At 34.7% G+C, this 12,754-nt stretch overlaps 1 protein-coding gene across 3 annotated transcripts in view; it reads left to right on the top strand.

The window, feature by feature from the left end:
- Window positions 1-12,754, top strand: part of RBM26 (RNA binding motif protein 26) — a 56,777-nt gene that overhangs the window by 20,376 nt on the left and 23,647 nt on the right. For 2 of the 3 annotated variants that reach the window (XM_018071169.2, XM_018071167.2), the window contains exons 8-14: window positions 1,065-1,232; window positions 1,580-1,720; window positions 2,748-2,859; window positions 3,649-3,808; window positions 5,173-5,337; window positions 8,570-8,701; window positions 9,722-9,793. In XM_018071169.2, coding sequence (XP_017926658.2) covers window positions 1,065-1,232; window positions 1,580-1,720; window positions 2,748-2,859; window positions 3,649-3,808; window positions 5,173-5,337; window positions 8,570-8,701; window positions 9,722-9,793 — 950 coding nt within the window. The remainder of the gene's footprint in view (window positions 1-1,064; window positions 1,233-1,579; window positions 1,721-2,747; window positions 2,860-3,648; window positions 3,809-5,172; window positions 5,338-8,569; window positions 8,702-9,721; window positions 9,794-12,754) is intronic. The other variant, XM_018071168.2, reaches the window with a different exon arrangement.

Here is a 12,754-nt window from a genome sequence, read left to right as displayed (position 1 = left end):
AATAAATTTAAAGATAATTCGTGACCACATCAAATTTACACCTGAAAATGTCATTTGAGATTAATTTTGAAACTAAACTTGTAAAGTAACTAAGAAAAATTCTCCAGCTTGTTTACTCTTTCATTGGAAAGTACTTTAGCTGGAGCACTAAAAATTATGTGAAGACTTATGTGCCTGACTTTCATTTATAAAATAGCAGTTTAGTATTCAGTTCCCTTGGGTGGTTTAAAAGCTGCTATGTTACTTTTATGTGATTATTCCTTTCTCTCTTTTTTTATTAACTCAGATGTCCCACTTGGTAAAATTATTCAGGAATAATTGATATTTGATATTGCTTGGAGGTTTCTTAAACTCTTTTAATTTCCTGCTGATAGTATATTTAAGTAAGCTCTGAATGTATTTATTTCACTTAGTATAGGGTGTAACTTTTTGGGGTGATCAGTTCTACCTTGCATGCTATTTTCAGGTCTACTTGGGAAGTCCAAATATATGACTGTATATCTTTTTCCAAAACCTGATTTTGCCAATGAATAAACTGAAGGTCAGGCTTGACTACTTAGCTTTGAAAGTATTGCATTCCCCGTTGTCAAAAAAGTCAAACCAACCAAACAAAAAATCACCCTCCATTTAAAGAAGAGTTCCACCAGAGTTGAAGGTTTCTTTTTTGGGTGTTTGGAAGAATAATTTCAATCAAGTCAGTTATTGATTATTTTTGTTATATTAAAAATATTGATTTTATATTAAAAATAAGAATTGTTTCTTTGACAAGTTTTATAGAGCTTTAAAATTCTTCTATTGGTAAAGCTAAATACTGGGTTAGCAATTCAATTTTGCTTGTAGAAAGAAGATGTTTGGAGAAATGTTAAACAATTCAAATGCTTTTCTCTGTAATCCAAGTTCCGAGTCATTTGCTGTTGGGAGTGGTTTCATGTGAATTTCTGGTACAGCATCATGTCTGCACTTGTGCCCTTTTTTCTTAAATAGCCTTAAAAACATTTCACTTGAGTGTAGTGAAAGTGTAGTGGATAGTAAATGAATGCAGTGTTTTCCTTTGTTTTTCACAGGACCACCCCCTCCACTTCCACCCTTACAGCCTGCTGGCATGGATGCCCCCCCAAACTCAGCAACTAGCTCAGTTCCTACTGTTGTTACAACGGGTATTCATCATCAGCCGCCTCCTGCTCCACCCTCTCTTTTTACAGCAGGTGTAGTACTGAGGCTTTGCCCACAAGGTTTGCTAAATAGAATAACATTGATTCATATTATACTGTACTTTATAGAGATTATATAGTTTGGGAGAATAAGTTTGTATTGTTTAAACTGTGACAGTAACTTAACGTTCTTTTTTTCAGACTTAGTTAAGGATGAAAGTAAAATTTACATATAAAATGTGAATCTTGACTGTAGAGTAGTATTTTCATTGTGTTTAAGCAGAAAACTTGGCACGACAGTTTTTTATGATAGTAGTTATACAGCTTTTTATTGTAACTGTATCTTGTAATTAAATGAAATATTATATTTGAAACCTTAGGGGTTTTAACTGCAATTTATTTTAATTAGACAATTTCTTTGTTACCAGAAACGTATGACACAGATGGCTATAATCCAGAGGCTCCAAGTATAACAAATACTTCAAGACCTATGTATAGACATAGAGTACATGCCCAAAGACCAAATTTGATAGGACTCACATCAGGTGATATGGATCTACCACCCAGAGGTATGCTCTTAAAGCTATACTTACTTAGTTTAGCTGGTTTCCTTATATTAAAGAAGATCGAGGGAGTTTTCAGAGAATGTAATACTGGAAAACATTGCATTTTTAAAAAAATCTTCTGGAGTTGAGACATTTAATTGAATAGGGAAGTATGTTTATAGTTGCTTTGTGTGTGCATTTTCACAGGTAAAATTAAATCTCTTGCTAGAGTATTGCACAGTTTACACTGAGCTGTAATAACTAGTCACTTTGTATATCTTTTGTACAGAAAATGTTAAGGTTTCTGTAACAGAATCTTAATGTGATTTTTGCTGCAGAGAGGAAGGAGTTTTTTATGTGGTAGCAGACAGTTTTATGCATGAATAATCTTAACCTCACAGTTCCTGTGGCCCTGCGAAGAAGCAGCAGCATGCAGAATGGGAAAGGAAGAGGGATAAAACCATTTTTAATGTGGTTTTTATTTGCATTTGTATGTATTTCTGTTTAATCTTACTATGTTTCTGTTGGTGTATTTTCAGTGAGGAGTCCCCCAGTGTGATTCCTGTTCTTCAGCAAAAGTGACTCCTTTCCCACTCCATCCATAAATCTTGCTCCTAGGTCTTATGCCCCAGAGTACTGTGCATTTCCTATCATGACTGTTTTTGTGTGTGCCATCTAACAGCAGAATGGAGGTGTTAGCAGAAGTGGTGTGAGCCTCAGAGTATTGCATGGGACGTTGTGAATCATTGTGAATCAGAGTGCAGTCATCTTGAGGCAGATGCCTTCTGTCACACCTCTTTTGTTTTCCTTATGTGGGATGTTACTGTGACAAAATGAGTGCTATTAGCTATTTGGATCTGTCACAGGATCTGTTGATAGTTAAGAAAAAAGGTCTGTGACCAAGATTTGATTCAGTTAGAACAAGGATCATAGTAATTTCAAAATGAACAGTTGTGCTTTTCAGTGCAAATTCAATGTCAGCAGAATACTTTTTTGCAATTAAATACACAGAAAATACAAAAAAGAGTAAAATCTTCTCATCTATTTACAGAAAAACCTCCTAATAAAAGTAGTATGAGAATAGTGGTAGATGCTGAATCCAGGAAAAGAACAATTGGTGCAGGGGATGGTGGAATTCCTGCAAAGAAGACTTGGTTTGACAAGTGAGTGATCATTAACACAAGGTTGGCTTAATAGTAGAAATTTTGTGAACCTCTTTACTGTAATCTGAAACATATGTATATCTCTATAAATGGCAAGCAAGTTAAACTGTGAGTATGCTGATAGTACTAAAATAAATCACACTGTAGTGTGATCTGTATTTGACTGTCTTCTCTCAAAGGCAGTATACAGATAGATGAAGTTGCTTTGGATTATACTAAGATCTCTCCTTGGAAGCTGTAATGATCTAAGAAACAGGAAAGCTGAAGTTAGACATGACTGATTTTAGTTGTGAAATGTGAATTTTATCATTGCTATTTTGGTTTGAATTGCCAGGTATGTTACTGAGAAAAAACACAAGGTGCAGTGCTTAGTGACCAGATGTCACCTGACGTGGCAAAAGTTTGGAAGAATTTTTAAGAGATTGTTGGGACTGAGGAGAGCCTTGAAGTAATAGTTATTTGAAATGATTGTGGGGAGATTTCATGGAATAGTTAAGAAATAGTTTTTGGAGAGAAGCAATGTGGAAGTCAGGAATTACTGACATGAGCAAATAAATGTGAATTATCTCTCAGATTTATGTGCTGAGGTATGCTGAGAATATCAGTGGGGAAGACAGCAGGTGTATGGACCTATGTGCTGTACTCTTCTACACTTTTCTAAAATTGCATGTTTTTTAAGTCTGCAGATCTTTGTGGTTCATACACATGTACTCCTGTGTAAGTGTATACAATTTAACATGTGTTTGCTAGCTTGCTATGGATTTCTGGCTTGATTTTTATTTGTTGCAGGCAAAATTTTAACAGAACAAATAGTCCAGGTTTTCAGAAGAAAGTCCAGTTTGGAAATGAAAATACAAAGCTTGAATTGAGAAAAGTTCCCCCAGAACTTAACAATATCAGCAAACTTAACGAGCACTTCAGTAAGTTTGGAAACTTAGTCAACCTGCAGGTAAGAGTCAACAAAGAGAAAGCAGTATGTTTTGATTTAAAGATAGCAGTAGCTGCTAAAAGGAGAATGCCAGTTGTTTTTTTCCAAGTTCCCTAAAAGTTTTCATTATTTTCCTAACTTGTTTCTTAAAGATTATCTCATTGTTTTTAATGGAATTGCCATTGAAGAAGCAGAAATTATTTTGAACAGCTGTGTTTCTCACAGATAAGACTTTTAAGATACATTGTTTAAAACATTGAAAATTGATTGCATTTTTTTTCTTGACCCATTTTCTCAAGTTTGACTCCGATATTGTAAACCCTCTGTAAATATGGAAAACCTTTATTTCTCCTCCAGAAAGCAGTCCCTGTGATACAATTGCTTTCTAGTCCCATAGTAATGATGGTTTTTCCTTTATAAGTACTTTGTGGTTTATTGGAGTCACCCACAGAAATAAGCAAACAATTAAAGAAAGATAGGAAAGAGATGAAAAAACTAGGGCCTGACTTAGGCTGATGTTACATATTGCTGGCTGCATGTGTAATGCCAGTATTTCATACCCAGTCTCTAAGCTACTCAGTCTGATCTTCTGCTGTGCTTCATTATCAACAAGTTTCAGATGGTAGCTTGTGTTTTTCTGTACGCTTTCCTGTTTGCAGTGAGAACTGGAATGAAGAATGGTTTTGTGTGTACTGATACAGTACAGAGTAAACCTTCTATGCCTGTCCGAACACTGAGGGATATTAAATCTCACTTAATTGCTGCTAAATATTTCTTAAACCTTTCTGTGGATTTACCTAAATATGTGGGTGTATTAGCAGGAGTATTATTCAGTAAGGCAGGTAAAATAGTGTTGTGCATGTGTATAGAGAGACAAGATATTCATGAAGATATCACAAGCTCTGCTCTTCTGCAAAGGGTATAATCTTGGCCTTAGAAGCTAAAAAATGTGCTAATGGTCAAAGGAGGCAAACCAAAATGAACTTTGCTGTCTAGCTCTGACAGTAGCTAGGACATTTTTACTAACTGACTCCTATATTTTTTTGTAGCAATTTTCTTTACTTCAGGGATGCTTCCTTTTGTCTTTCAAAAAGCTACTTATGTTTGCAATTAGAAATACTGGTTGACTGTTTGGGTTTGCTTTACTTTGTTTGTTTAGTTTTTTAACTGTTCCTGAAGTTTATTAACATAATGTCATAAAGTTTATTAACATAATGACACTAGACTTTTCAAACAGAATCATGAATGGGAAGTATTTATCTAATGACCTGTATTGGGCTTAAATTGTAAGCTTCTAAGCTTAGAAACTAGTGATTTTATGATAATCTAGACACAAATGAAAATCCTACATGTGGTAAGTTTTGTTCTTCTGTTTTAAATCTTAGGTTGCATATCAAGGTGATCCAGAAGGTGCCCTTATTCAGTTTGCCACACATGAGGAAGCAAAGAAAGCTATATCAAGTACAGAAGCAGTATTAAATAATCGTTTTATAAAAGTTTATTGGCATCGAGAAGGCAGTGTACCGCAAATCCAAACTACCACACAGAAGGTGGAGGATCTAAGTCTGTTCTATGTAGAATATTATGTAAAAAAGAATATTCTAAACTTTTTAAAAAGTCCTTTTGAAATAATGACTACTTCATGTAATTCATTTCCAAATGTTATTCTTTAATTGTAGATTCTTTGACCTCAAATGCAAGGTTCAAGAGTTGATTAGCAAGATAAGACCAAAGGCATTTAAAGAAAGCCTTTGGTGACTTATGGAGAATTTCACTTTGTTGTCGTCTGATGTGTGAAACAAGATTTGATGCATCTTTCTGCTGAATAACATCTATTTTGCTTTAATTAGTATAGACTTTTTTATTTCTTTTGGTGAGCGTAAGAAAGTTACATATCTTCTCTTGGAAGATGATCTCCTTTTTCCTCCAAGGTGCTATTTTTTACTCTTTTTCATAAAGAGACTAATTTTGTGGGAGTGGACCCAGGGATATTTTTAAGTAGGGAGGTAGTTGCTGATCTCCCTGATATACAGTGACAGAATGTGTAGGAATGGATCGGAGATCTATCAGAGGAGGTCCACACTGGACATGAGGAAGCACGTCTTTACCAAGAGAGTGATCAACCAGGGGAACAGGCTTCCTAGAGAGGTGGCTGATAGCCCTAAGCCTGCCAACAGTTTAAGAGGTATTTGGACAGTGCCAGATAGCAACCTGCTTTAACTTTTGGTCAGCCACAAAGTGACCAGACAGTTGGACTAGATGATCATTGCAGGTTCCTTCCAACTGAAATACTCTATTCTACATTTTTTAGTTGAATCACAGTGGAACGCTTATTGGTAGTTGTCATGTTTGTAGTAGTGTTGGGAACACTTTAAAAAATAAAACAGCAGTCACTGTTGTGAAGTGTAGATTTGTAACCTGTAGCAAGCCAAATCAGATTTGTCAGCAGGGATAGTGACTCTACTCAAACAGAAGAGGAACCTCGGGTTCTCCCAGGCTGTGTAGGTTGTTGCATGAGAGTCTTGTCAGCATCTGGTGTAGCAAGTCTTTGGAAATACTTGTGTATCCTGCTTTATTGGATTTGCTGTCAGTGTGGAACAACACATTCTGCATTTTTAAAATATGAGGCAGACTCTGTAGAAGAAATGTTCACTTATTTATGTATGCTGATATAATGTATGAATGAGTTGTTAGAGGATTCTTTCAGTTGCTGCTCTAAGTTGAGAATTCCCTCTTTCTCTTGATGATGTATGTCATTCAGAATCAGTGACCCAATTTTCCATAGCAGTCCTGCTGTACAGCATTTTAAGTTTCCTTTCTCTCCTTTTGTAATAAGTGCCCTGATGTTTTCCTAAAAAAATGCAGTTTTAATGACACTTGTCTTCTTAGTTATAATTGTTTAGATTTTATAAATATCCTTGATGCTTGGTCAAAAAAGCTGCTTGCTACTCAAAATGGTATTTTCTAAGCTTGATTTCCATCTCCTCAGCCAGAAGAGGGCAGTGGAGTACATCGTTTGCATTCCTACAGATATTCCCTCTTGCTCGAAGGATAGCTCGGACTATGCTGTCATCTTATTTGCTGATTATGCTATCCAGCTTGGATTATTAACTATGTATTTCCAAACACATATCTGATTTATATATTTGTTATTTTAAATAGTGCCATCACTTTTAGTGGTGTTACTAACTTCCCAGCACACCACCTTTAGCCAGTTAACCTTGATGGTTTGAAAATTAATTTCTCCTTAGTAGCAGGGAAGTGTTCCTGCCTCACAAAGAACAACCATTCAGCATGTGTCAACAGACTACAGTTTGAAGTCTGTTATCGGCAATAGAAGGCACACAGTGACAAGAAAAACTTGTTACAGGAAATTAAAGTTCTAAGTCCAATACTTCTACCCCAAAATGTAACAGCTATCAAATTGTTGAATCAGTAAAGAGGTATTTTTACTTCATAAGCCTTTCAGGAGCATTTCATTGAAATTAATATCTGGTGTCATACCTACAAGTAGTATGAAAACTCTTCTTACAATTCTTCACATACTATAAGTATTTGAATTTTTGTCAAGATTTCTATTTCTTAATTAATTTCACCTATATTTATAATGGTTTCAACCAGATTTTGTCTGTCAGGTACCAAAGACAGGCTTTTGAATTTTCTTCAGTGTAAAGTCAGTTGACTTTTAAGTTGTCCCTTCAGTAGTATATGGTCCAGCACGATTGCTTGAGCACTGCTATTTCATCAGCAGGAGTACTTTGGAAAATATTTATTGTAGAGTTTCTGAAAGAGTGGAAATACTTAGATAAAGATGATGGGAGTCAAACATAATAAATCATCAAATAAAAGGCTTCTGCCAAGAAGCTGAAATAATGTACTCTCCTCATCTGAAGTAGATAAAACAGGAAGTTCTGGGCTTAAAAGGCAGCACAAAGAGATTTAGGTTAGATATTAAAAAAACATTTTCTAATGCCAAAGGATACTGAAACACTTTTGCCTAAAGAGGTGACAGGACCTCTTTCATCAGAAATCTGTAAGAACTAGATAGATAGATACTGTCAGTAGTGGCATAACTGACTTTGCCCTACAGTGGAGAAATGGATTAGGTGACCTCCTGAGGGTCATAAATATGACAATAAGTTTGCTTGGAAGCATATTTTTTCAGTCTTAAGTGTTTAATGTTTTTGTCAAAGAAAAAAAAAAGGAAAAATGTTAGCTGTCAGAGTATATCCATGGAAGGTTCAAAGATTAGCTGCTTTTCTTTTTCCTGTGACTGCATGTTTCTATATCTTTTTTTTTTCCTATTTTGTCCACATTAAACACATGGGAGATGAAAAGTGATATATCACTGTAAAAAGTGGGAGGCTTTGTAATACAAGTTTGTATTCTGCCTTTTCATAACTAAATGGTTGATGATAAAAGAGTTGTAAGAGGAATCAGAAGACTGCTTCTTGCTTTTTATTCAGTTCTAACAGGTAGGATCTAAGTTAGTTTGAGTAGATGAGATAAATCAGAGTTGTTTCATCACCTTTGTGAGCTGCAAGTGCAAAATAGATGTTATGGCTGTTTGCGCTGCACAAATATTCAGTATAACATAATAAATCTCATGAAGCTTTTATTTTTCCTATGAGGTGAAAAAGCCATTGAATGATAGAAAGGAAGACGTGTAAATGTAAATGCCATTGCAGTAATTTCATTGTGTACTTATTGAATGATAAATGTAGCAGTCTTTTGTTGTTAATATGGTGATGTGCTTTCTCGGGGATGGGGGTGGTGTTACAGGTAATACAGCCCTTAGTTCAGCAACCTAGTTTACCAGCAGTGAAGCAATCGGTGAAGGAGCGACTGGGCCCGGTACCTGCAAGTAATATTGAACCTGCAGAAGCACAGAGTGCCAATACAGAAGTCACTCAGGTGTGTATTATAGTAAGAAATTCAGTTGCCTGTTTTTCTTTCTGTGATAGGTTCCATAATGTATGAATGTATCAGTTACAGTTACTCACATAGTGCAAGTACACATTGACTACTTCTAAGTGCATCTAATTGTATTATGAATGGTGTTTTCATATTAAAGTTTTCCTCAGTGCATGATACTTGGCTTTTTTACTTGAGCACGGTACTTAATTTTTAAGTATTCTAGCTTTTTGCTTTGTTGAAAAACTGAAAGGCTCTGGATATATTTCAGTATTGTTGTGTTTAATTGCTCGTTTCAGATTTCAAAATAAAGTGGGCTTCTATCCAAAGAACTAAAAGCTGTCTTTTTTTTTAAATATATTTTATCTGTTAAGCAGCTAAAACCATTAGAGACCGATGGTCACCATCTAGAAATGTTTTCAGAATTTGTACATCAACCCTAATACAAGGAAGAATGTAACTGCAATACCAGCGCGAATAATGACAGACTCTTGACATGTCACTCCCATTAGAAATAGCCTTTAATTTTTTATTCTGTTAGAAATATTTCATTATTAGCATTATACCACTGCTGTAGTTTTACTTCTGGAAAGTAAGACCACCACATTTCAGAACACATTTGTAGTTTGAATTCAAACAACAGATTTCTGCAGTTGATGCCTGCAAATAGCAGGTTATAAAATACAAGAACTGTAGTGTATTTAAAAGAGCCCATGCAGATAATCCTCTTCTAGCTGGCACGTTTTTGACTTCTTGCAAACAATATGTAGTATAATCTTTGATTCCAAATTTGGCTTTATCTTTGTCTTATCCAATCTGTAGACTTCTGTTAACTGCAAAATCAAATATCTAAAATAAATTTTATCAACTGCTTAAATATTTTCCTTGTATTGTTGCTTAAAAGTCTGTGGTTTTATTAGTTAATTTTTTTTTCTAAATTGCTAATATTTGTAGTTACAAAGGAAACAGTAAAATATTCATAAAGTACATTTGAACTATAATTTTGCTTTGTTTTCTTAGAATGTGACTAAATTATCTGTGAAGGATAGACTGGGTTTTGTGTCAAAGCCAGTTACTCCAGCAACTGAAAAGGTAAGAGAATGTCTCATATTCTCTCATATTTAATTTCAGTAGAATTAATTTTTTTTATTGTGTCAATATTAAGTTTGTTTCATAACTATGAATAAGTTCATTTGTTCAAGATTAGTTTTAGGAAGTATAATATATCAGAGCTCAGTGGATAGCTAAATGATTATAAGAAGAAGAAAACATGCTAGGACAGAAAGCTATTCTGTGGGTTTTGTTTTAATATAGTAGGTTCCTTTTATTCAGTCATGAAAATAACTAGATATGTTCCATAATCCTGAGTTGTTTAGAAGTATACAGAAATAATTTTTAAAAATAAATAAATTTTGACACTATATATGAAGCTATAGAAAACAGTTCTATAAAAATGTTTCTGGACTTCTGTGCCCCTTAAAAGGTGATGCTGTAAACATTTATCCTCTTATTTGGTTTTTCAATTTGCAGTACTTGTAGAAAGATAAAAGTGGAAATTTATCAGTATAGAAAGGACAAAGAGAGATAAAGTGGGAAAGGTGTGCCTGAGTTGTGCTTATGAGTTATTTATTTTGCCCAGTGGTTCCAATTTTCAGAATACAAAGTTGTGGACACGTTTACTTTAGTAGCAAAGTTTGTAATGCTTGTTTCCAGATCTGTTTAGCACTTTAGGGGACAAGCTTCCACAGTGTTTATAACATTCATTTGAGAAGAGTTGTAGTAGAAGGACAGCAAGTCTTACTCTGTAAAAGGATTCCTCTGCCTAGGTACATATCTTTTCTATTGGGAGTTGCCTTGATCTGAAATAAATGAAGCATCTGCTGCATTTACCCCTACACACATCCCCCACCCCTTTTCAGAATGGTAGTTGATAAGATTAAGTGTAATCTAACGAGTAAAATTCACTCCAGAGATACTATGCTGTACTTAGCTACTAAGCTAAAAGTTGAGTTGTAATGTTAGAGGAGGTCTCTCTGATTCATTTCAAGCCGAGCAGTCTGCCTAAATACAGTGATCTAGGCTTCTTGCCTGTATTTTGTTGTTGGTTTGATTAGTTCCATTCTTGTCGCCCAAAATTAGTTGCAGATAAATACCTTGCTGTGTATTCCTGAACTACATTTTACATACATACTATATGCTAACTTTAGAAATAGGAGGTCTGCTTCACTTTGCAGTTTGAGTGGAAATACTTCTATTTTTTTTCGCATTCTGTAAGAGTTGAGTTATCCTGAAAACACTTTTCTACAAAGAGTAAATTCATGCTAGAATGGTTTTATGCTTTGTTGTCTTGCAGTATTTTGTTGTCTTATAATATTTTGATGAGCTCATAGATTTTGATGAACTACTGGGCTGTAACTGGATTGGTTGTAAAACAACAGTTTCCTTTGACATTTTTAGTAGGGTTCTGAAGCTTGAATTGACCTGGGTTTACCTACTACTGTTCCTTTACAAGGAAATAACTTGGTTAGTTTGCAGTGATTACATTCTACAACCATTAGAAATTAAATTATTTACAGCTGTCAGAAAACATAGATGTCATGTCCTAGATCGTTTTTTGTTTCTGATGGAATGCAGGGTTTAACAAGAACTTTCTAGTAAGAAAGGAGGTAGCTATGCTTCCCAAAGAACAGGAGGAAAAGGAGATAATGTGATGCCTTTTAGGATCTGTATAGGGACTTAAAATTCGTGAACTTGTGAAGAGATTCACGCTGTTCTTTCTCTTGAATAGTATTAAGAGATTTAGAAGACATGAGTCTTGCTTTTTACTTGTCTGTGTTAGTTGATGCAAGTACATCTGCTGTGGCATCTCTCCTTATATTAAAAGAGATGCCGAAATGTGGTTCACTCTGCCATGAAGACAGTTCAGGGCAAAAGGAGTGCGTCAGTATTTTTGTCTTTACTTCCTTTTGTTTGTTTGTGATGTAGCCTGTCCTAAAGCTACTTTGTAATAGAAACTGTATGATTGGGACATGCATACTTTACTGTGCTTTAATAAGTTTAGAAAAAATCCTTCATCTTTGTAATGGCCTTCTTAGAGCATTTTATATCACCTTATATAATACCCCTTAACATGCATTGGTTTTTTGTTTTTTTTTTTGCTTTTGTTTTCTCTGCAATGCCTCCTCTAGAAAACACTTGAATGTGGGAAGAAATAGTATAAATAGCACACTGAAGTGAAAAGGGTTTATATGAAGCATTCTTGTTGTAAATTCTTCTGATCTCTTAGTCTTCTCTGTCTTTCTGTTTCTCAGCTGTCTCTTTTTTTTTCTTCTGTTGGTGGGCATTGTATCTATTTTATGGAGTGCATGGTGACCAGTAGAATCTGCATGCATCTTTTAATTTTCCACATATATAGAAAATATTTTTAAACTTGTGGAAACGATACCAATTGCATAATTTCTGCGTTTTGCTAAAAAGTGGACAAGGTCATGCCTATATTATCTCTAGGACTTAGCCATGGATTTTTCAATACTAGTATGGCCAAAATGTTCTTTAAGGAATGTGCTAAGAAAATAAAATAGTCCAAATCTTCAGGTGGTGTTGCGATGTACATAGTATACTTTACAGAGATTGTAAAGCAGGCAACTATTTTCTCAATAAGTCATGGAGAAATTTCATACCTCACTACAAATGTAGGAAAAAGAACAGAGAGATATAGGAGTCTCTTCCTTTGCTGTATGATGTTGAAGACTTCCCTGTACTTGAGTTACTTCTTGAAAATTGTGCAAACTCTACTTTCCACAAACTGCATATGAAAAGGAAATGTTGTATTTACTTTGGACCTTATTGTCTAAAATTATGTTGACTTCTTGCTTGGAAAATTCATGCAGCCATGAAATACTGTATTTTAGACTTCAAAACAGAAAAGAAAAACAAGTTATTCTTGTGACAGTCTCAATCTTCTCTTTCCTATATTATGGTCAAATACGTAAATTTTTATGTATTTGAAGCTTGGAAGTACATATGAAATCTCAATGAAGAGGATTCATAATC

The sequence above is a fragment of the Manacus vitellinus genome, unplaced genomic scaffold (genome assembly GCF_001715985.3).
Source record: "Manacus vitellinus isolate BGI_N305 unplaced genomic scaffold, ASM171598v3 scaffold_2_pilon, whole genome shotgun sequence".
Taxonomy (NCBI): Eukaryota; Metazoa; Chordata; class Aves; order Passeriformes; family Pipridae; genus Manacus; species Manacus vitellinus.
Note: the sequence above shows the minus strand (reverse complement) of the source record. Positions and strands in the feature narration are given on the sequence as shown.